Source organism: Podarcis muralis, chromosome 15 (assembly GCF_964188315.1).
Source record: "Podarcis muralis chromosome 15, rPodMur119.hap1.1, whole genome shotgun sequence".
Lineage (NCBI taxonomy): Eukaryota > Metazoa > Chordata > Lepidosauria > Squamata > Lacertidae > Podarcis > Podarcis muralis.
Window position 1 is genome coordinate 20069017 of NC_135669.1, and position 24437 is coordinate 20093453.

Sequence of the window (24437 nt, forward strand, 5' to 3'; positions counted from 1 at the left end):
AGAGCATCAGATGCAAAGGATACCTTCATACAGTAGACTACTTCCTACACACACACACCCCTACCTCTATAAAGGAACAGCCCATCCCATTTTGCCGCATGAGGCAAAATGGGGAGGTCCCGCTGACACCACTGCCTTGATTACTGGAGTCACATGGCTGTGGCTTCTGGGTTCCAGTGAAGTCTATGTTATCTCACCGGAAGCTTTCTTGCTTCTCCAGCAGCAGGGGCAGGTGCCTCAGTATGCCTCATGGGTGGGCCGGCCCTGCATCTATACTCCATCCAGAGAAGCAAAAGGTATTATCAAGAGTTCAATGGCATGTTTCAACTAGACACAAGGAGGGTGTGAATCAGAGCCAGCAGGGGGTGCTGTGAGGCTCAGATGCTGCTCTGAGCAACTTTTGGAGGAAGGAGTACCAACACGCCAAAGAATAAAATGCCGTTCCTTGCACCCCTGCAGAGACTTCTGGTGTTCATTTCCATAGTGCAATGATCATTATGCATGGTACAGGAGGACAGGCCTCTTTCTTAAGGGGTTTCTAGTCTAAAATTCAGGACAGGGAAGAGAACAGAGGGAGGAGGAGGGAAATAGAAGCAGGGATAATTCAGGGAAGAACATGCATTCGTTCCACGAATGTGCATGTGTTCCACTGGCTGTGGCACTTTCCTTCAAACACAGCGCTTTGCAATGAGAGTCCTCAGGTCACACCCAGAGACGCCAGGATCAATGGAGTGGCAATATCACCAATCAACTTCCAAACCACAGTCCCACACAAGACAGGCCTTGTTTCAGCTGAGAGCTCTGGGGTACCACAAGCAAACCCCTACCAGTGAGACCTTTTAATTTGTAAGAGGTGCAGGGTGAGAATGGCCAGGGTGGCGGTGGCTTTTTCCGCTCAAGATGGCAACAATGCCCAATTTTGCCAACTTCTGGAACCAGCACCACTCGACTGACTTTCAAAGAGCTTTCAAAGAGCTCAAGGGTGCCCAGTTCCCTGCTGGACTGTTGTGTACAACCACAACCACATGCACATGCACAATATCCAAACAAGGGATGTTTTGCCACACCCCAAATTCCCCACCTTGGCACCTGACGGTTTGCATGAGAGTAACAGCTTGTCATTTATCCCCAGAATTCAACAGTCAGGTGTGCATCCATTGAGCCAATAGCTACTGGCTGAGTCATCTGTCCACCAAGTGCCTTAATCCTTTCCCCCACAACATAATCATTCCACCTTTCGCGACTGCTCCCAATTTTCTCTTTGACGTAGGAAGAGACATGGAGAATCAAAATCCATTAACAAATCAACATTTAATGACTGTTGGTCAGGAGAATCACATAGTGGAAGCAGCACACAACGTAAGTAGCTTTTATAGAGCATTTATATGTTACATTACCTCTGTGGTCTTTTCAACAACCCTGCAAGGAAGGGGGAAATGGTTAATTCCAGTGTGTTTTTTCCTAGGGGTACTAAAGGGAACACAGTATCAGCACCTTCCCCCAACCCCCAATGTTGAAAGTGTGGCACTTACTGGAACAACTTCATGGTGAGTACCAGCACTTAAAAAAGAAAGAAAAGAGCACTGGTTATTCCCATATCCCAAGAGTGACACTCAAAAGTGTGGTTTGCTGAGAGCTACCATTTGAGGCTGTGTACACACTAACCCATTTGAAGTGCAAAAGTGCAGTTTTTTTCTGAAGCTGGAATTGTTCACGCTCATCCACAACATGCTGCTTTCAGTGTAGATCAATTCCACATACTGCCATGCACAAGGGTGGCTGTGGCTACTTGATACTTTGAAAAACCTCCCTTGGATTATGTTATCCTCCCTGCACAAGCCCCGATGAATGAAGAGAATGATGACAGCAATCTTGGTATATACACCCATCCACGATATCATTGGGTGGGTATAGCTGCCCTGCTCCAAACACACACATATCTGGGACCACCTACATGTTTTCAAATGGACACACTGCAGGGTAATGCAGACTCAATCTGCGACAACCTTTTATTTTTGGAATAAAGCCAGTTTTCTCAATTAGTGCTTTTCAGGGGCAAAAAAAATTAATGCATCAGAGGTTGATTGTGTGTGGACTACGTAGAAAAGCCAAGCACTCGGTCTGCATCACTTTGAGAAGTGGTGTGTGAACATAGCCTAAATTCATGGCAGAAGTGAGATCTGAACTGGGGACCCTGATAGGAGTAAAGGGAAAAAACCGTGGCCAACTTAATGGGAGAGGACATGCTTTCTATGTAGGTCCCAAGTTTAATCCATGGGATCTCCAGCTATCAATAAGGCCCCCTGAGCTGCACTAGGGAGCTCCCATTGGGGAACGGCCTGGTGCAGCCGATCTCAATGAGGATCTCTCTCAGTGCTAATCAGCTGTCAGCGAGCCCCACTTGTCAAGGAGCAATTGGGAGCTCACATTAAGTACCCCAACTGTTCCTTTGGAGTCAAGTCCTTAACTGCCACACACATGGTGCCACATATTCCATCAAATGGGCGGAGGGTGCCTCTGATTTGGGGGAAATGGCCTTGCAGACCAAACATGGGATCTGTTCCAGGTCTAATGAGGCCTGTGGGCTGGAGGTCCCCCCACCACTGAGAAAAAGGGATCAGTGAAACACCTTCTCTGCATTAGACCATGAAAAATTGCTGCCAGACGGAATACAGTGGTACCTCTGGTTGTGAACGGGATCCGTTCCAGAGGCCCGTTCGCAACATGAAAACAACGAAACCCGCAGTGGCGCATCTGCGCACACACAGGTTGTGATTCACCACTTCTGCGCATGCACGTGACATCATTTTGCATGTCTGTGCATGCGCGAACAGCGAAACCTGGAAGTAACCCTTTCCGGTACTTCCGGTCACCGTGGGACGTAACCTGAAATAACGTAACATGAAGAGGATGTAACATGAGGTATGACTGTAAATACTCAGGATTTTGAATTGGTGTGTCTCTTCTCTTGTGCCATGGAAACGGAAACAGATAGAAAAGGGCAGAGAAACTACATCTTCCTCGCTATCTAGAAAAATAGAGGACATTTTGACACATCAAGACAGCAACAAATTCCAACAGCACAGAACTGCACAAAAGATTCACTTCCTTCACAAAAGCCGTGCTGTCTTTCTGTTATAGCATATCTTTAACAAATAAGATACATTCTAGATTTCTCATGGCTACACTTAGCAGATAAAGCTCATTAATCCTCCGGTTGATTGGGTTCTTTCACCAGCACTAGATCAAAGGCATCAAGACAAAGGCATCTTCATTTCTCCAGAACGGTCCCCTCTCCCTTGTAAACAACAATGTTCTTGTCTGTTTCATACACTTTGACTTTATAAAGAGTCCCCTTAGGAAGGTGCTTCTGGAGGTTTTCCCAGATGTACACGGCAACATTCTCTGTAGTGCTGCAAGAAAGAGCAGTGAGTTAGCTATTCTGCCCTTCTAGTTAGATTTCTGTCATCTTCACAGACACTCGGGACATGCCTACACCAGAGGGAGAAGCTACTGTGGATCACTGCACAATGATCTACAAGAATCCTTTGTTGATGTACCCTTGATGTCCACACTTGTGCTTCTTTGAGTATTTTCACCGATGCATAAGCTTAGAAAGTTTTTTGCACTCATCCAAAACAGATTATCCGGGCGCTTGCATTAGAATACAGTGGTACCTCGCAAGACGAACGCCTCGCAAGACGGAAAACCCGCTAGACGAAAGGGTTTTCCGTCGCGGAGGCGCTTCGCAAAACGAATTTCCCTATGGGCTTGCTTCGCAAGACGACAGCCCATAGGGAAATCTCCGGGACAGCGGGGAAGCGCAGCGCGTCTTCCCCGCTGTCCTCGGACCTCCTCCGAAGGCTGGCGGCGGGGCGGGGACAGCTCCTCCTGCCGCCGCCGGGCTTCGGAACGATGCCCCGGTGCCGGTCGGCAGGCGGGAACGCCTCCCACCGCCGCCCGCCATCGGGACCATGCCCCGATGCCGGGGGCAGGCAGGAACGCCTCCCCCCGCCCCCCGCCATCGGGACCATGCCCCGATGCCGGGCAGCGGGCGGGAACGCCTCCCCCCGCCCCCCGCCATTGGGACCATGCCCCGATGCCGGGCGGCGGGGACGGGGCGGGGCATGGTCACTGCCGCCGGCGTTTAAAAGCACTCTGGGGAAAGCAGCGAAGCGCGCTGCTTTCCCCGAGCATCGGGAAGTCCGGCGAGGGTCCAAGGGATTCCCTCCCAGCCGCCCGCGTTTAAAAGAACTCCGGGGAAAGCAGCGAAGCGCGCTGCTTTCCCCGAGCATCGGGAAGTCCGGCGGGGGTCCTTGGGATTCCCTCCCAGCCCCCGCCTTTAAAAGCACTCTGGGGAAAGCAGTGAAGCGCGCTGCTTTCCCCGAGCATCGGGAAGTCCGGCGGGGGTCCTTGGGATTCCCTCCCAGCCCCCGCCTTTAAAAGCACTCCGGGGAAAGCAGCAAAGCGCGGCGCGCTTTGTTGCTTTCCCCGGAGTGCTTTTAAACGCGGGCGGCTGGGAGGGAATCCCTTGGACCCTCGCTGGACTTCAAAAGAGCTGCGGGAAGTCCGGGGGGGGTCCAAGGGATTCCCTCCCAGCCCCCGCCTTTAAAAGCACTCCGGGGAAAGCAGCAAAGTGTGGCGCGCTTTGTTGCTTTCCCCGGAGTGCTTTTAAACGTGGGCGGCTGGGAGGGAATCCCTTGGACACCCCCCCCCCCCGGACTTCAAAAGAGCTGCGGGAAGTCCGGCGGGGGTCCAAGGGATTCCCTCACTGCCGCCCACCTTTAGAAGCGCTCGGGGAAAGCAGCACGCTTCGCTGCTTTCCCCAGAGTCCTTTTAAACGCAGGCGGCAGTGAGGGAATCCCTTGGACCCCCGCCGGACTTCCCGCAGCTCTTTTGAAGTCCTGTGGGGGGGAGAAGGGCTTTTCTTCCTACCGCCAGCCTTCAGAACAGCCTTCTGAAGGCTGGCGGTGGGAAGAAAAGCCCTTGTCCCCCCCACCCAGCCTTCAGAAGAGGTCGGGGGACAGACTGTCCCCAGACCTGGTCTGAAGGCGGTTTCCCTAGGAACGCATTAATTGATTTTCAATGCATTCCTATGGGAAACCGTGCTTCGCAAGACGAAAAACTCGCAAGAAGAAAAAACTCTTGGAACGAATTAATTTCGTCTTGCGAGGCACCACTGTATACTGCTGAGGAAGGTTTGAAGTCTAACAAGAGTACAGAGTTGGAAAGGGCCAAAAGCATTGCCTGCACAGATTTCCCACCCAATGGGACATGCAGAAAAGAATGGCAAGTGAAATTAATCTTCCTACATTGTGTAAAAAAAATGGTCACAAGATCCTTGAGCTGGTGGGGGCCTTGGAAGTCTTCTGGTCCAATCCCTGCTCAGTGAAAGGAATCCATAGAACAAGCCTTCCCTGCACCCCGCCGCCAACAGATGGATGTCCAGGCTCTGCTTAAAGACTTCTAGCTACATAAAATGTCCCATAAAATTGCCACTGTTGACCTCCTCTTCCTATCAAGAAGCTTCTCCTAATGATTGGCCAAAACCTGCCCTCTCTTGTGCAACGGCCATTAGATCTAGTCCTTCCCTCTTTGCGACAACCCCTTCAGGAATCTGAAGAGGGCTGTGGCGTCCCTCTGGCCCCCAGTCTTCTCTTATCCAAGCTAAACCTTCTTAGCGCCTTCAATTTTTCCTCGTAGGGCATATTTTCCATATCGCTGATCCTCTATGTTGCCCTCCTCTGAACCATTTCCAGCTTGTCCAGACCCTGCTTAAGGTGCACCACCCACAACTAGACACAATATTCCAGATTATGCCTAATTAGTTCAGCCTAATTATGCCTAATTAGTAGAGCTGTTACTTCTTGTGACTTGGAAACTACGATTCTGTTAATGCAGCCTGAAACTGCATGAGCCTTTTAGACAGGAGCATCACACTGCTAACACATGTCCAGCTTGAGACCAGCTACAATCCCATGATCCTTTTCACACATGTGACTGGCCCAAGGCCACAGTGAGATTCATGGCTGAGTGGGGATTAAATAAATTAAATTAAATTAAATTAAAAATTAAATAAATAAATAAATAAAATACTACTGCCAAGCCAGGTATCCCCTCTATAGGTAAAGGTAAGGGGACCCCTGACCATTAGGTCCAGTCGTGACCAACTCTGGAGTTGCGGCGCTCATCTCGCTTTACTGGCTGAGGGAGCCGGTGTCCAGCTTCCAGGTCATGTGGCCAGCATGACTAAGCCGCTTCTGGCAAACCAGAGCAGCGCACAGAAACGCCGTTTACCTTCCCGCTGGAGCGGTACCTATTTATCTACTTGCACTTGGATGTGCTTTCGAACTGCTAGGTGGGCAGGAGCAGGGACCGAGCAACGGGAGCTCACCCCGTCGCGGGGATTCGAACCACCGACCTTCTGATCGGCAAGTCCTAGGCTCTGTGGTTTAATCCACAGCACCACCCGTGTCCCTAACCCCTCTATACCTATGCTAAATTTCATTTTGGTTGTTTTGGCCCAATCACTATTTGGTCTAGGCCATTTTTAATTGTTACTCTGTTGTTGTCCTCTGACATGTTAGCAATCCCATTCCAGTATCGTGTCATCTGCAAGTAAGATAAGGATCCCACCCAACCCCTATCAATCTTAGCAGCAGTGGGGGAAATTATGGAGTCCCAGGATTAGGACAGAGCTTTGTGGCACCTGAATTGAACCCTCCCTCCAGTTTGAGGAGAGCCATGGATAAACACTCTCTTGAGTATGGTTCTCCAACCCGCCGCAAACCCAGCTGACCACATTATCACTTACCTAGATATGGGAAATCTGGCGCCCTCTATTATTATTTATTATTAATTATTGAATTTATATACCGCCCTATACCTGGGGGTCTCAGGATGGTTCACAGAATAAAATCAAGATGTAAAACCAAAAAATACATAATAAAAATAAAAACAACAACCCAATAGCCCCCCCCCAAAAAAAACCACATTTTAAAAGGGCATAGGATGTAAATCAGATCAACCAAAGGCCTGGTTAAAAAGGAACATTTTTGCCTGGTGCCTAAAGGTGTATAATGAAGGTGCCAGGCGAACTTCTCTGGGGAGAGCATTCCATAGATGGGGAGCCACTGCAGAGAAGGCCCGTTCGCATGTTGCCACCCTCCAGACCTCTCAAGGAGGGGGCACATGAAGAAGGGCCTCAGAAGATGATCTCAGGGTCCGGGTATATCCAAATGGAAAGAGGCGGTCCTTGAGGTAATGCAGTCCTGAGCGGTTTAGGTACTGCTCCAGGAACTGCTAAACCACAACTGCCATCATCCCTGACCATGTTGGGGCGTCACAGATTACCAACCCCGATCAAGACAGTATTGAACATGCCTGCTAACCAAAATATCATGGAGGACTTTGTCAAATGAAATCAAAATTCAATTATGTCCACAGTATTCCTACGATTCAATGATAAAAAAGCAAAAAAGGACTAGCTGTGTAAGAGGAACTCAACAGCCCCAGTTCATAATGAGATGCAGAAAGCTCCCCTACCTTACGACTTCAGCAAAGTAGGGAACATCTTTATCCAGATTCTTGTGATCAAGAGGCTCCATGATAGCTTCCTAAGGATAGAGAAGAAAAGAGGTTAAACAGTTATGTCTATGTCTAGTGCGGCATAGTAGTGTTAGACTAAGACCTGGGTTGAAATCTCCACTCAGCCAGGAAGCTCACTGAATGACGTTGGGCCAGTCACCATCTCTCAGCCTAGCCTGCTTCACAGGGTTGTTCTGAGGATAAAACCTAAGACACCGTAAGCTCCCTGGAAAAAGGGAATAATGGAAATAAATAATAAATAAAGCGTAAATAAGAATGCTGTTGGTTCTTATTACAGGTCTGCAATGATGCATAACTGTTTCAACGGGACGTTTCTTCTTAGGTTGTAGCAAAGCGGGAGATGAATAGTTCACTGCTTGGATTATAAGGTGTATCACTTATTGATCTGGAGGAATTCCCTCCTTTTCCAGATCGTGAAAGACAAGCAACTGGTCTGCTCTCTCTCCCCTGCCCTCTGACCTTAGTTTAGGAGGACTGATGCGTCCCCTTGTCTCTTTTCCTCTACCTGTCTGAAGGAAAATGCAAAAGCTTTCAGGTTGTGTTCACTGCTCTCCCAGTCATGTTTCTCTCCTGCATCAGCCTCCTGCCCCCACAACCCACTATTCCCTGCAGCATACACTGGGCTGGGGGAGTACTGCAGACGACGTTTCCACTATAAAAAATAGGGCATTATTACCTCCATGTAGTCTTTCAGATCTGTGAGGTTGATCACCATCCCAGTAGTAGGATCAATCTACAAGACAAGCACAAACAGAGCTTGAACCAGATGCCAAAGGAGAACAGAGAGTGCTGGACCAGATGGATTTTTCTTATGTTCTTAAGCCTGACGAGAAGCAAATAGCTACGTTTTCCATAACATAAACAGCAGAGATATTTGCCTATCGGTGACTACCTCTAAGTCTTAGTCCAAAGAAAGGCACACAACTTGGTACCCGAAATTTCATGCTGCTAAACTGCTCCTCTCATAGCCCCTGTTCAAAAATCAGCAGCAACAGAAGGCCTTGCCACTCTGTTGAGAGCCAAAATGTAAGATTTCTGAAGCTCACAGCTTGCCAAGTACACTGGACTTTGGTCTGGTGCAATGGGTGAGTGAACAGAGAGCTCTGCATTATGAGATTTGCTCTAGACCTAGGACTTTGTAGCCACGATCTGCGAGCAACATCACACCACCCTCAACAGCAGAAATGAATCAGGGAAGCCTCTCTGGAATTTCTGGTGCTGGACAGAAGTTTCCTCTGTTCAAGTTTGTTCTCACAAAGCTTGTTGTTGGAATCAAAACTAGGAAAGGGTACAGGGTAGGGAAGAGAAGGGAAATAGTTTCAAAGGAATGGCTCTTCTTTTGCTTTAGTTCTCCTTCCAACAAGTCACAGGCTAGATCTACTCAAGACAGCAGCATCAGTATTTTACTCTCTAAAACTTGACATCTCTCAGATAAAAGATGTTTTATCTGATTCCCAGTACAGTTGGATCTAAGCCATCAAATCATTTTTTCCTGGGCATTTTTTTTTAGGTAACAAGATCTCGTAAGAAAAAGACAGTATGACATGGGGAATGTTTGGAGCTTTGTGCCCCCTGTAACTCTTCAGAACCCCTAACAAGGAACTCTCTATACCGATCCAGGCCATTGGCCCACTGAGCCCCACAGTCTACTCTGGTAGACAGAGTTCTAAGCAGGGGGCTTTCCCACAACTACCTACCTAAAACCTTTCAGCTGGAGATGTGGGAGTGTTGAACCTGGGAATTTCTGTGTGCAAAGCAAGGGAAGGACAGTAGCTCAGTGATAAAGCATCTGCTTTGCATGCAGAAGGTCCCAGGTTCAATTCTGGGCATCTCTAGGTAGGGATGGGACAAACTCCATGTCTGAAACCCTGCAGAGCTGCTGACAGTCAGTGTAGACAATACTGAGCTAGATGGGGAAATGGTTTGACTCAACTGAAGACAAGTTTCTATATTCTGCTACTGAGCTTTGGCAATAATCTGGACCACGTTGCCATCACAGCACCAGTTTCATATATCTGAGTAAGCAAAAACAACTGCAGGCATTGCAAGGTAAAGTATACATGAATGCAGCCTTCTGGGTGCTGAGATAATCCTAAAACTTCACCTGGGCATGATGCCCAGTCCCCATGGTGAGTTCTGAGGTCAGAGGGTGATGCACCACGCCTTGGAAGCAAAGAAGAAAAGCCTGGATGTGCAAGACAAAGAGTTTTGTGCCTTGGAAATCCAAAATTATGACTGAGTCTGTCAGAGGGAATATATTTCTGAACACTAATTGCTGAGGATTGTGGGTAGGGAGAATGCTGTTGCTCTGAGGGCCTTCTTGCAGGCTCCCCATAACGTGCATCTTGGTGGCCTCTGTGAGAACAGGATGCTTTGGCCTGATCCTTCAGGGATCTGTGTATGTTCTTATGAGTCACTCCCACAATATGAAGGAAATCCCTTTTTCTGCCCTCACGACTAGCACTCACTGAGAATAGCTTCCTCTTTCTAGGCTGAAATCCAAAAGGCACAATATGGGCTGTGACTCACCAAAATGTTGCAAAATAAAGACTGGATAAAACCCAGGTTGGTTGTTATCTAGAATCTAAAAAATGGCACACTGGTGCCAAACAATCTGAAATGTACTTCAAAAGCCTTGAAAAGTTTACACTTACCTCTCCGTGTACAGTTACTTCCACTGGGGTGGGGAAGCAGAAAGAGAAGAAAAATATCAAGTCACAGTGAGTTTCAAATCAATTATGATGACGTACATAGAGATACTCATCAAGTGCAGCCAAAAGTTTTCAAAAAAGAACCCTTTTTCCCTAAATCTTCCCTTGTAAAGTACCGGTAACTGCTCTGATTTTCTGCCACAAAGAGGCACTATTATATGGAAAAGCCATTTCAGACACTTCTCCTCTGTTGCATTTAACTAGCAATACAGGAGCATAACGATCAGTTCTGCATTTACCTAACTGTGTCTTTGCAAGCACCCAGTTTCTACATGTACTCAAAACAAAAAAAGTTTTGTTTTGAGTACTCAAAACAAATGCTTGCAACAGCAAAACAAAACAAAAAAAAAACAACCCACACAAACACTCAGAATAACGAGGACTGCTCCTGCCTGGTAAAAAACTGATGTTGAGGGGAAAAGCCCACCCCATCCAGGAGTGGGGAGGGTGTTCATTATGGCAAAAGGATGTCCTGTGGTGGGTGGACTACTGCTCCCCAGAAGCAGCCCTCCAAATACTCCTCCCCACCTCCCACATGCAAACCAACAGGGAGAACGTATTATCAGTTTGTGGCTGGGGTGATTTGAAGGCCTGCTTATGAAAAGCTACTGGGGGGGAAACACCCGCCCCATATGGGGTAGTCCTGTGATTCAAGAGTCCCCTGGGGGTGGGTTTCTCTCCCCCACCCAGCCCTCCAAATCACTCCCATCTGAGCTGTAGAATGTGAGCAGAATCAAGGTAGGGCGGCTGGGTGGTTCACATAGCTGAGCATCCCCTCCTCAAATTTAAAACACAAGAATGTAGGAAGTTGCCTTGTGCTGAGTGAGACCATTGGTTCACCTAGATCAGGGACGTCTAACTCCAAAAGAGACTGAGATCCACTCCCAGTATAAACAAATGGCAGTGACCTACCCATTTGGGGGGGGGGGGGGTGGAACCAAAGTTGTTGAGCTTTTTTAGGGGGGCTCCCCAAACGATTGCTCAGTAAACAATAAAGTGTGCAGCTTTATTTTGGCAATTGCCAGATGTTCTTTTTCCCATGTAGAGGAAAATGAGCCCATGATCTACCGCAATTGACTGCTAGCACCCGGGGATCGACCTGTTGATAGCGGTCAACCGGTGGGACATCCCGGATCTAGATCATTATCATCTGTACTGACTGGCAGTGGCTCTCCACAGTTTCCACTTGGGAGATGCGTGGGATTGAATTTGGAAACTTCTGTGTGCAAAGCACTTGCTCAGCTACTGAGCTGTGAATTCTCACTGAGTTTGTCAAGCATAAGAAGTTCCTGCAAAGGATTTATCACCCACACAGGAATATCTCCTGCATTATATACCCAATGGAATACAGCAAGTTTATCAGGCATAAGTACCAACAAGTCGTAGCTTAGTAGAACTTAAGTTAGTAAGCCCAGGATCAAATCTCATCCTAATGCCATGAGTTTTAAAACTACACACAGGTATGAGTGCTCAGGTCAGCTGATCTTCACCTTTGTAGTTGTGCCCATGTCCATTGGGGTTATTGCATTTCCCAAAAAGTTTCTTGTTTTCTTCATCACTCAGCAAGTTACTGTGGAGAAGTGCATTAAAGAGCTTGTTACTAATCCAGTTTCACCAATTTAAGCATGTGAAAACGTGTGTGCATGCATACACACGTGCTTTCACACTAACCTGGTGGGGCAACTTTTGTTTTTGCTACAGTTTTAACGCGAGTTTTACACACATTTCTGGATGGGGTCTTATTCTAAACATGCCCATCTCCAGAGAATAAACAAGAGGTTTTTGTCCCTTATCTTTTCTGACTAAGAAGTGTCACAAGAGGGCTGAACTTTCATAACCAGTAGTTCCTTTCCAAAGTTGTAAATTGCATGAATTTTAAAACACGGGAGTCATTCAAGACTGATTCAAGGACAACACACAATCAAACACAGATAAGAATCAAAAAAATTGCGTCAATAGATATATTTTTTTAAGGACTGAAAGAGCTGTTTGAATAGCTGCAGAAATAATTTGGGGCACATTTTCACATGTAAGGATTACAGCCCAACCCTAAAGATATTTACTCAGAAGTAAGCCCCACCGAGTACAGTGGTGCCCCGCAAGACGAATGCCTCGCAAGACGGAAAACCCGCTAGACGAAAGGGTTTTCCGTTTTGGAGGTGCTTCGCAAAACGAATTTCCTATGGGCTTGCTTCGCAAGACGAAAATGTCTTGCGAGTTCCCGCAGGGTTTTTTTCCTCCCCCCCCCTTTTTCCCAAGCCGCTAAGCCGCTTATCAGCTGATCCGCTAAGCTGCTTAACAGCTGATCACTAAGCCGCTTATCAGCTGATCCGCTAAGCCGCTTAACAGCTGATCCGCTAAGCCGCTTATCAGCTGATCCGCTAAACCCGCTAAGCCGCTAATAGCGCTAATCCGCTAAGCCGCTAATGGGCTTGCTTCGCAAGACGAAAAAACCGCAAGACGAAGAGACTCGCGGAACGGATTCTTTTCATCTTGCGAGGCAGCACTGTAGTACACTGAGTACGGTATTTCTTAGTAGATATGTAAGGATGGGGAAAGCTGAAGAGTCACAGCCCCTCTTCAGGTTTAGGGACAGAAGGAAAAAGGGAAGAGTGTATCATTCCCTCCATGCCCCCCCCCCCAAATAACTATGAAGCCCCACAGCTGGGTGCATCACCCTAGTTTATGTCCACTGCATGTGTGGAAATACAAATCTCCACTTCTCCTCTTTTACATGGCTACTGTGAAACACAAATGTGTGTCGTCGTCATCATCATGCTTTGGAAAGAGGGATGAATTAGTACCAGGTATGCTTTCTAACTGCTAGGTTGGCAGGAGCAGGGACCGAGCAACGGGAGCTCAACCCCGTCGTGGTTCGAATCGATGGGGTGAGCTCCCGTTGCTCAGTCCCTGCTCCTGCCAACCTAGCAGTTCAAAAGCACGTCAAAGTGCAAGTAGATCAATAGGTACCACTCCAGCGGGAAGGTAAACGGCGTTTCCGTGCGCTGCTCTGGTTCGCCAGAAGCGGCTTAGTCATGCTGGCCACATGACCCAGAAGCTGTACACCGGCTCCCTCGGCCAATAAAGCGAGATGAGCACCGCAACCCCAGAGTCGGTCACGACTGGACCCAACGGTCAGGGGGTCCCTTTACTTTTACCTATGCAATTTAGATAATGGTTGTTCAGTGGCGAGTGGGGAGGATGCATAACACACTTTGGTACTGCAAACAGGTGCTGGGGTTCAGCCCTAGTCTAAGTGAAACCTGTGCCATGAACCCAGTCCTGACCCATCAAAGCAGCACATTTACCTTGCTCTGCAGCAAAGGGATTTTGGAAGCCCCACATCCTTTCTGTCCCCCTTAACTTCACAAAGCCTGATTAGAGCTGGATTTTGGTATGACCAACCATTTTGAGGTGGAGCCCTGGAGCCAAAAAAAATTCACATGCACACACACACAGAACGGCTCCACATAGATTGGATATGTATAGGGGGTGCCTCCCTACTGCTTCTTCGGCCAGCACTCTGCACATGCTCCGAGCCACCATCTCCCTTAACCTTAACATCACATCGGGAATCTCAGCCACGATCTTGCTGCAAAGAAAGCCGAGTCTTGATGCAAAGTGAGGAAGCGCACGCCCCCTCCTCATATACATACATATATACACGCAAGCCCCCTCCCCCTGCGCATGCGCGCGCCCTCCGCTCGCCCGCTGCCCCCTCGTTCCCAGCAAGCAGCCGAAAAGGGGCGCTTCTTAGCTCCCTCCCCGCTCCCCGGCACCTGTGCAGCCGGTGAGAGGCGCTGAAGGAGACGCAGCGGGAAACCCGGGCCAGGCGGCTAGGCCCGGCGAAGCGCGAAGGCGGCGCCATGGCAACGCCGGGCAGGTGGGCGGGGGTCTTCGCTTTCCGCCGCCGGGCCCACCCCCCCGCACTTCTGGGTTTCCGGAGGGGGCGCTACTGAGTCTGCGCGGCGGGCAAAAGGCGCAAGCTCAGTAGCGGCAATTGAAGCCTCTTCCTTATCCCTCTTCCCCGCCCCCCCCCCATCCTCTGCCAACTGTTGGAGAAAGTTTGCCGGTGAAAAGGCAAAGGAAAGGAGAGCTGTTGTGTCAGTCTGTTAAGAGGATGACGCAGGTGGAGGGGAGGGGGAAGCTTTGCTTCATTCGGTTTTGGAACCGAATATGCGTGAAGGGCTTCAGAGCTGGCAAAAGGCAGGGCAAGCCCAGTCTCCCCAGTGCCCTTTAAAGGCTGAAAGCATGCACATTATAATTACAGTGGTACCTCGGGTTAAGTACTTAATTCGTTCCGGAGGTCCGTACTTAACCTGAAACTGTTCTTAACCTGAAGCACCACTTTAGCTAATGGGGGCCTCCTGCTGCTGCCGCGCCGCCAGAGCACGATTTCTGTTCTTATCCTGAAGCAAAGTTCTTAACCTGAAGCACTATTTCTAGGTTAGCGGAGTCTGTAACCTGAAGCGTATGTAACCCGAGGTACCACTGTACAGATGAAATACTCGGTAGAAAGGTTTAGGGTTCCATGCAACGCTAGTCCATCTTAGACCTGTTAAATCAGTGCACGTTCAATGGGTCTACTCTGAATAGATGTCAGTTGGCTTGAAATGGTATTGGCATTGAAATACAACAACAACCGTAGTATGAATGTTGCTGTTGTGGTTTTTTTGTGTTCCAGACAAATGCAATAGCCACAACCCAGTATGAAGCTGAACATACCCACAGGCATGAATCCAGTCTTGTGTTGGATCGCAGCCACTATTTTGTCCTACTGCGACAATAAATAAAGGCACAGGGAGCAGATGCTGGCAATGAACAATTTTTGGCAATAGTCGAGGAAACAAACATTTTTGACTGTCGAGTCTGTCCACTATTGCTGCTCCCAACACTGAAGAAATTGTGGTACTGGGACTAGTTGGAAAAGATGTTAAAAAGAAAGATAAAAACCTATTCCTGTATGCCACGACAGCAGCAAGGACTATGTTAGCCCAGAATTGCAAAACAGAAGTAATACCAACTATCACTGAATGGCAGGTCAAAATGATTAATTATGCGGAACTGGCTAGAATATCGGGGAGAATAAAAGATCAGGATGAACAAAAGTTTTATGAAAATTGGAGTAAATACTTGGATTATATAAGAGGCAACTGTAAATCTTTAAAGACACTGGCAGGATTTGATTAACTTCAACAGCTTATGATCAAATAGATAAATGTATAAAATACGTGACATAAAGAAAATATATGGTACTTACCGAAGGGGAGGAAGGAAGTCCAAAGCTCAGTAGAGCTAATGTTATGTATGAAATGTTTTAATACAATGAATGTATTGGAATGTATGTCTGATGAAAACTAATAAAAATTTAAGTTGGAAAAAAAAGAAGAAAAAGAAATTGTGACACATGGCTACAATCCTGTTCATGTTTACTCATAAGTAAGTTCCAGTAAGTTCAACGGAACAGTTCAGAGGCTGTATGTGTCTGAAAAACAGTTGCTGGAAACTGCAGAAGCTGAGAGTGCAGTTGCACCCGGGTCCTGTTTCCCACACGCATGTGGCTGGCCACTGAGTACAGGATTGGGAACAGCTGTGACGTCACATGAGACCCTTTTAACTATAGATGCTACATAATAACCCAGAAACCTCAGCATGCCAATCATGCGCTCCATGTTCCTTCTGGGTCAATTGATTGGTTCTTCTATCCATCCCATGATCTCAGCTTCCAAGATGTAGTGTATAAAGTTCTTCTGTGACTTGATCATGTGATGGGCGGCTGGTCTTTATCTAGGATGTGGCTCCTCTGCTGCTGTCATTAGCAGAGCCTCTCACTCTTCCTGCCCTCCGACGAAAGATCAGCTCAACTCCAGCAATGCAGAACCAGGGGTCTCAGAGGACGATCCTAACAACCTCTCCTCCGAGGACAGTGACCTTCTCCAGGATAACTACATTTAGTGCTTCCCATAGACTGGCCTGGTAACTTGCTTCCAACCTTTGGTGGTTTCTGGCAGGGGATACATCTGGGATGCACAGCTGTTGGCTGGAGGATTGGTACCCAGTGGCTGAAAAAAATGGGAGTTTGGGGGATTTAAAAAACTTTTCCAGCCGTGCACAGAAGTTTTGAAAACTGCAGGTTGATGCTTTTAATATCTAATGCATCTAGGAAATAGAAATATTCTTCCCACATTCGCTGCTGTGGCACAGTCATAGGTAAAGTGCTTTGTTGGAAATCTTGGTATTCTTGTTGCTGTGCTGCACTGTTAATGGAAGTGCACTTTGCAGCGTAGCATAAGCCAAAGAGAGAGGGGGAGCTCTCTGCCCCAAGGAATTTACCATCTAGACTGAAAAAGTGTGGGAGTCAAGCAACAGGGTAATAGAAGCAAACTGGAAGAGGGGAGGTATGAAAGAGGCAGGGGTAACAGGGCAGGGGTGGGGGTGAGAGACAGTAAACTGCTGGTTTGGGGCATTGCTCAGAAACATTTCCTTTTCTTAAATGTACTTTGCACTAGCCTCTTTCATCCAACTTGTGAAATTAAATCTTTGTAACATAATAATTCATGCACAAAGTTTCACCCAATGCTCACACAATTGCTGGAGCATGGAGATGAATGTAGCCCCTTCTGTGCAGGATGTGTGTACAGTAATGAGTCTGAGTCCATCTGTGCAGCCTTGGTTGGATGTTAGGAAAGCTACCCATAAGCCACCTGTGCCTGTCCAGTGCTCACTTGGGAAAGCAAGCATATGCAAAGCAAGTTGATGGTGTATTAAAAAGCCCGGGGGGGGGGGAGAGAGAGCTGGCTGGGAATGTTTGAAAGCAAAGAGAGGTGTGAGCCTTGTTAGTGGCTGGGATTGGGTTTGCACTATCTTAACACTGGGGCACTAATGCTCAGTATCTTGAATTCACTGAAGGAATGGGAGGGTTTGGGAAATAGGACCGGAGGGGAGGGAATCTTTCAGCTAGAAATGTAAATTTCCAGAGGTACAAAGAACCAGTCGCTTCCAAATTATGTGCCACTGACAGGTCATTCTGGTGAATACCAGGCTCCTTAAGGCTTGTTATGAGAGAGAAGCACAGCTGTCCTGTTGGGTGCTAGTGCCAAGTGAGGGAATGCTGCCTTTGTTTGAGTGGGACCCATCCGGAACAACAGAATTCTATTTTTTATCTGATGCAAAAAATAAACCAGAAATAAAGGATGGACTAGCAGCTTGGATCGCACAGTGTCAGCTGGCTCCCAGGCTTGTTGCTTGCTCACCAATGGCACATTATTTTTCTTTCTAGCAAGATGCTGAGCGACGCAGAGAATATGAAGCTGTTTGGGCCGTGCAGTCAGATGCATGGACACAATTATAAAGGTGAGGGGGCCTGAACAACTTTGTGGGTGGTCCTGCTTATTTTTAACACCACCATGGGGTGGAGGATAGAGCAGCTGTTGAAAATTTATTTGGGGGTTTCCACCTGAATTTTCTCTTGACAATTCGAGCCTCCTGGTAGTCCTGCAATTCTCTCCATCTGTTGCGCAGATACATAGTGGAACAGCAGAGGCTGGATATACTTGTCTGTTACATGGCTTGTATACACAGTCAATCCCCATAAGGTTCCTCATGTCGATAAATGGCCAGGGATAGAATCACAGAGCCTAGGATTTGAATAAGAGTAGAGGCAGGGATGCGGGTGGTGCTGTGGTCTAAACCACTGAGCCTAGGGCTTGCCGATCAAAAGGTCAGCGGTTCAAATCCCCGCGACGGGGTGAGTTCCCGTTGCTCGGTCCCTGCTCCTGCCAACCTAGCAGTTCGAAAGCATGTCAAAGTGCAAGTAGATAAATAGGTACCGCTCTGGCGGGAAGGTGGTGGAGCAAGAGGTTGAGTGCTTTGGAATCACTCTTGGAAGGTGAACCAGGGGTGAACAATGGGGCCAGGTAGACTAAAATGGAAATAGCACCAGGTGCCAGTGCATTAAGATGTGTTTGCAAAGCTGGGTTGGAATAAGTCAGGATCAAGGTAACCAGGAGGAACTTGGTAAGATGGAGAATTTTCAGAGTTAATAGCCTGGAAGCAAAACGGACGTCTGTTGTTTCAACCACCACTGCATCCATTCACCATTCAAGGGATGTATGTGTTAGCTGCTGTATCAACTTAATTTTCTTTGTTCAGCTTTGTGCAAGTTCACATTTTGACAGGTTTGCCTTGAGATTCCAACACTGTCCCCATTCCAGAACAAGCAATAAAGGAGGATCTGCAGACATTGCTGGTCTTGGAGAGTTAATTGTTTTCTTCTTCTCTTCTAGTTGTGGTAACTGTCCATGGAAAAGTAAGTAAAACCATGGGTGGCGTAGGGAAGAAACCATGAGTAGCTAGCTGTGACTGGCAGACTCAAGAGGTGTTTTGGCTCATTTGTTCTTCCATGAACATCATTCATTCCACTACAACCTGCTCATCACTGAATTATCATGAAAAATGGAGAATGCCAAAATTATATTTGACCAACAGGCTGGTATTATTCTACAGTACACGTGATGAGAGCTTAACTTACCATCTTCCAGAAAGTCTTCATTATGTGGTTTGAAGGAAAGCACATAAGCTTATAGGGACGTGAGTGGCGCTGTGATCTAAACCATAGAGCCTAGGGCTTGCTGATCAGAAGGTCGGCGGTTCTTATCCCTGTGATGGGGTGAGCTCCCATTGCTTGGTCCCTGCTCCTGCCAACCTAGCAGTTCGAAAGCACATCAAAGTGCAAGTAGATAAATAGGTACCACTCTGGCAGGAAGGTAAACGTGCGCTGCTCTGGTTTCGCCAGAAGCAGCTTAGTCACGCTGGCCACATGACCCGGAAGCTGTACGCCAGCTCCCTTGGCCAGTAAAGCAAGATGAGCGCCGCAACCCCAGAATTGTCTGCAACTGGACCTAACAGTCAGGGGTCCCTTTACCTTTACATATGCTTATGCACACAGAGACAATATTCATATTTACGTTTGCATTAAGATAATGTAATGCACATTTAAAAAGGCAACCCTAGAAATAATTATTGCCATGAAATATAATTACTAAGAGTATTAAAGGCTTGTGATTCAGGAGCCCATGAATGTGCATAATCCTAACATTAAATTGACAGAACATTGGAGGGAAAAGGCATTAGGGTTCTGCTGTTGGTTAGTTGGCTTGTGTTAAGGGTTGTATTTATGATATTGTGAGCTGCTAAGTTGCCTAGAACATCTGTCTAGTTGGTGGGTTGCAGCCTCACCTAATGTGGATTGCAGCAGCAACACCTACAACCATACAAATATATGGTGTAAAAAAAGGTGGGCTTCCAAATGCACGTTTGGGCTAATGATGGATCCCTGGTCTGAAAATGCTAACGTCTACTGAACTAGTCTGCTGGCGTGCTCTGGTCCATGGGGTCACAAAGAGTCGGACACAACTAAATGACTAAACTACTACTACAACAACAACAACAACAGAGCTAGAGGCTTTTTTCGCATAGACACCATGTATATCTAAATTTATTATTTTGATTAACCACCAAGAAGTTCTCCTACGTGATCCAGACTGAATAGGCAGCTCCCAATTCATTTTGGAGCTTGCAAGGTCGATTGTACCCAATGGACCTTTTTGCCGCCCCACTATTAGCTATTATATTGCTAACTTGTAACCGTAAAAGCCAAGTCTCTAACTCTGAGTGGTGTTGCCACATTAGCCCATTGCTGCAGCTTTGGTGACACCTCAAAGGCAAGCAGCTTTATTGTGACATAAGCTTCCACCTGCAAAGCCCACATCGTCAGATCATAGAGATTGCGGACCGTGCTTTAAAAAAATGTTGCAGGTTGCACACCCATGTCATGAGGCAGCCATTATAAACTAGACACAAAGTTCTGGGTCGTTGGGAGTGCCATGCAGAAGGCTCTGAGACTAATTGCAATAGACTTCATGCCCACACCCTCTAGCGGGGAGTGGGTCACCACTAACCTCTGGGTCATGCCTGTGTATATTTGACTTTAGTGTGCTGGCCAGCTCCCATACTTTCCTTTCCTAGATGGCTGTAGAAATTCTCCAGCGGCCATCAGGAATTCAAAGAGTAAATTGTATTCCCACAAAATCACCTGTCCATAGATTGCTGAGATGCCCACTGATCTTCTTTCTAGATTGATCCCACTTCTGGGATGGTGATAAATCTGGAGGAGTTGAAAGCATTCATGAAGGTAAAGATGCTGGATTGTGCCTGGGAGATTCTCGGCTGAAACTGTAAACACAAAGGGGAGGGCAATGGTTCTCTAGCCCAAATCTGCTCAGCACTTCCCAGCTTTCCAACTCTCATAAGGTTGACGACTGCTGTTTATTGGAAAAAGACCTTGCGTAACCCAGCTTTCATTCTGAGAGCGCAAGTGGTCAATCACAGAGTCTGTTCAAGGACTTGCAAACCAGCAGCTGGCATGTCTGTTTGAAATGCAAACTAAAACCTTTGGCAATTTCAGTCAGCCTAGTGAGCCATCTATTTTTATTTTGCCTTGCGGGGAAGAAAAGAGGGAAGGACATTGCAGAAATGAGTATATACTGTACTAAGAATGTCGGAAGAAAACTATTCAATCAGATGAAAGGTTCCATCTGTTTTAGCAATTCTTGTTTCCCAGAGTGGCTCGACCAAATGTCCCAATGGGAAACCTGTAAGTAAGACATGAGGATAATAGCCTTTTTTAGCTCATGTTCCCAAGCATGTTGCCTCTGAACCTGAAGGTAGCCACAATAACTAGTAGCTTTAAACGCATCCCAATCAAGGGACCATCATCGTATCTTGTTGTGATGAATTTCATGTTACCTCAGGGAAACGTTTGGCCTACCAGACATGGCTGTACTACAATTCCCATCAGCCCCGGGGCTGATAGGAGTTGCAGTTCAGCCACACCTGGAGAGCCAAAGGTTCCCCACCCCCGAGTTAACTCAGATGTGCATAAGGGAAATAACAATTATTTTAGCAATCCTGCTATACCACAAAGTAAAACTGATTAATCAAAATATTGCTGTTGGTTTGCTTGCTTTTCAAAGTACCAAGGAATAGGTTCAGCAAAAAAAACTCTTCTCTGATACAGGGACTTGCATATATTTTGTGGTCATACCACACAAATTCAGAATTTGGTGCTGAACACAAAATTCAGCATTCTAAGACCCAGTTTTTTAAAATAAATAAATGCTGGTTCCTATCCTTTATGGCCCTATTAGGCTTGAAGATATTTGGTGAACTCTCCAAAGTTAAAGCAGAGGGGGAGGAGGAGATTGGGGGTAACATTTTCTTGATAAGAATGATAAGAATTCGATACTCTATACATAGTTTTTTGCCCTGTAGCAAAAATAAAAGCAGAATTCCTCGCACACTGCCCAAAGCCAGCATGGTGTAGTGGTTAAGAGCAGTGGACTTGTAATCTGGTGAACCGGTTGGGTTCGCGTCTCCGCTCCTCCACATGCAGCTGCTGGATGACTTTGGGCTAGGCACACTTCTCTGAAGTCTCTCAGCCTCACTCACCTCACAGAGTGTTTGTTGTGGGGCAGGAAGGGAAAGGAGATTGTTAGCCGCTTTGAGACTCCTTAGGGGGAGTGAAAGGTGGGATATCAAGTCAAAACTCTTATTCAAAGCAAGTACTCATATTCATATAGGCTTATATGAATATTCCTATAGGCAATTCATATAGTACGTTCAAATTGAAGAATTAAATTATACTTGGTGTAAGATTTTGGCTTGTCTTGGTGCAGAATTCTTCAACAGAGCTCTGTGGAAACCAAATGAATTTATAATAGTTAACTGCTCTTTGCTACTCACTTTGCGTCCTTTGCCTTGTCCCGCTTAGTATCCTTTTCCGCCCTTCCCCAGGAAGCCATCACAAAGCCCCTTGACAAAAAGGATCTTGACCGAGATGTCTCCTACTTTACCAACATTGTCAGGTAAGAAACCAAGATGATGCTCACGATAATGATAGTGATATACCTTACCCACTGTCAGTGGTGGACCACGGGGTCTCAAATTTCAGCAGCGCCCTGTGCAACACCAAAATTCGGTGCCCTCCCCCAACCTTTGCTACAACATAGTTGCAGTGCCCCCCCAAGGCTCTGCACCCAGTGTGATCCTTGTGAGGTTCCTGGGAGGGTTATAACAATTTAAAATTCGCTATTAAAAAGAGTTAAAACAAATCACAGGAATAGTTCAATTGTGTTCAAATTTTGTCCAGCTCTCACATCTTTTATTAAAGCCTCAGCAAACCACTTGCCACTTTCTCTTGTGTTCCTCTAAGTCGCATGCCAGAAAGATGCAGACAAGCCTAATGCCCTGATTCTGTCTCTGTCAAATCTCCAGCACAACCGAGAATCTCGCTGTATTCATCTGGGAGAACCTCCAAAAGCACTTGCCTGCAACGGCTCTTCATAAAATAAAACTCTACAATACAGATGAGAGCAGCGTTGTCTATAGGGGAGAAATGCCAGCTCCATCGACGGTCGTGAATGCCTGCAAAATGCCCCCCACAGATGACCAAAGGAAGATTTGTAGCAGTCCTAAAAATATGTAACTGCTGGTCATGATTGCATCCTTCCTGCCACGTGCTCCATTTTTGGGCTTGGGGAAAATCCACTGATCCTTCACATGTTACAAAGTCTGAACCTACAGGCGTGTCCAGCACTTACATGTATTCATGCGCACACTACCAAGGGGTTTAGAATCTTTTGCTGGAGTTTTGATGTGCATCCGTTATGAGTGTGTTTTCCTCTAACCCAGTGCCCATAAGAGGTTTGTATATAAAAGTACGGTAATAAAGAAAGCTTGGTTTATGATATGGAATGAAAGTGACAGAATATATAAATGCTGCTTCAGACAGCAAAACTTCAATTTAAGCAGCCAGCAAACCCTACAGTACACAGACACCTTGATTTAAAGTGTGAAAGAATCCCTAACTATTCTCAAAAGCCTATAGAAAGTGAGCAGAAAGTGACAATTTTGCCACTGAACCGAACGCTAATAGCAAGCCAAGGAATGAAGAGGGAAGGGTATACCTGTCCTTAAGGGCAAAACATATGTTGGTTCCTTAAGAGTGTGACTAGGTTCGTTATTGGACCTTGGAGCGCTGACAAACCATTGAGAATATAAGGTTTTTGTAGTAATTTTAGCCAATGCAATATAATGAAAACGGGAAGTGGGCTTTGATAGTTTGATTGTCATGTTATTTCTACCCAAAAGTTCCCATTTTGTTTATTCTGCTTAATTAAAAGTTGAAAAAGTATAATCCTAGTGAGCAATGACTAAACTGGTTCTCCTTCTTTGCTTCCTTGTTATCATGGCATTTTGCCTGGTAGCAATCATTCTTTAACGGGAGATGTTGATTAGATTTTACCGGTAACTAGATTACATGTACTGATCTTTATTCAAGGTATTAGGAGCTCAGGAGTCTTCCAGGATATGTTTGAGGTAAGATTGGTACCAGGGTCAAGAAAGTTCAGAATGGGGATCTCCTTATGCCAACCTTTTTATTTGTGCCATGATCTTCAGTAATAAACCATAGAAAAAGTTCAGAATGACACACACACTGCAGACACGCATGCACACACACATACACACTGCATACACACACTGCAATCTCTGTTTTTGAGCCTTCTTGATTTTAATTTGTTTTAGTCTAGTTTTTTGCAGTTTTAAACTTCTGTCAGGGCTCCTTTACCTTTACCTTTTTTATGTTTTAAATTATGGTTGCAAGTCTTTAGTGACAATTTTATTGTTTTATCTTTTTGTTGTCCGCTTTGAGGTTTATCTACGTCAAGCGGTATATAAATATTATTAAATCAATCAATAAATAGACAGACAAATGGTGTGACTCACTATAAGGCAGTTTCCTAGGTTCCTGGTGCTCTTCCCAGATGTTTTGGACTACAGCTCTATTCTGGGTGGGGTGGGGCTGATGGTTGTTGCACTCCAAAACATTTTTAGGGTACCAATATGGTGAAGGTTGACCAAATGAATGAAAGCAACATCTCCAGACATGGAGGCGGTCTTCTGGTTCTTAGTATGCTGCCCCTGGGAAGAAGAAGACCTCATTTCCACCTGTCAGCTCCTGCGGGTGCAACGTTGTGTTACCAAAAAACAAAACACGAA

The 24437-nt window shown here is 46.5% G+C and overlaps 2 protein-coding genes across 3 annotated transcripts; one reads left to right on the plus strand and one right to left on the minus strand.

Moving 5' to 3' along the window:
• Positions 1 to 1292: 1292 nt before the first annotated feature.
• Positions 1293 to 14284, minus strand: LOC114585330 (6-pyruvoyl tetrahydrobiopterin synthase-like). The gene is made up of 6 exons (XM_028707875.2): positions 14099 to 14284; positions 11810 to 11889; positions 10263 to 10285; positions 8285 to 8341; positions 7546 to 7616; positions 1293 to 3413 (listed from the first exon to the last, which is right to left on the minus strand). Exons 1-6 carry the CDS (start codon positions 14185 to 14187, stop codon positions 3272 to 3274), a joined length of 462 nt encoding a protein of 153 aa, XP_028563708.2. The 5' UTR covers positions 14188 to 14284; the 3' UTR covers positions 1293 to 3271.
• A 57-nt stretch (positions 14285 to 14341) lies between these two features.
• On the plus strand, positions 14342 to 23583 carry LOC114585329 (6-pyruvoyl tetrahydrobiopterin synthase-like). 2 transcript variants are annotated; one of them, XM_028707872.2, is made up of 6 exons: positions 14342 to 16295; positions 17599 to 17672; positions 18605 to 18627; positions 20455 to 20511; positions 22173 to 22243; positions 22653 to 23583. In XM_028707872.2, exons 1-6 carry the CDS (start codon positions 16192 to 16194, stop codon positions 22861 to 22863), a joined length of 540 nt encoding a protein of 179 aa, XP_028563705.1. In that variant the 5' UTR covers positions 14342 to 16191; the 3' UTR covers positions 22864 to 23583. The 2 variants fall into 2 exon arrangements, with proteins under 2 accessions (XP_028563705.1, XP_028563706.1); XM_028707873.2 differs by lacking the exon at positions 20455 to 20511.
• Positions 23584 to 24437: the final 854 nt, after the last annotated feature.

Bases quoted from the DNA above. Each gene is read 5' to 3' on its own strand.
- LOC114585330 (XM_028707875.2), bottom strand. From the start codon at position 14,187: ATGGCGCCGCCTTCGCGCTTCGCCGGGCCTAGCCGCCTGGCCCGGGTT. The intron at 10,286-11,809 runs GTGAAGATCAGC...TCCCCACCCCAG, and splicing joins ACATGGGCACAACTACAAAG to TGGAAGTAACTGTACACGGA. The intron at 8,342-10,262 runs GTAAGTGTAAAC...CTTGTCTTGTAG, and splicing joins AAGTAACTGTACACGGAGAG to ATTGATCCTACTACTGGGAT.
- LOC114585329 (XM_028707872.2), top strand. From the start codon at position 16,192: ATGCAGAACCAGGGGTCTCAGAGGACGATCCTAACAACCTCTCCTCCG. The intron at 16,296-17,598 runs GTAACTTGCTTC...TTTTCTTTCTAG, and splicing joins GCTTCCCATAGACTGGCCTG to CAAGATGCTGAGCGACGCAG. The intron at 20,512-22,172 runs GTAAAGATGCTG...GCCCTTCCCCAG, and splicing joins AGTTGAAAGCATTCATGAAG to GAAGCCATCACAAAGCCCCT.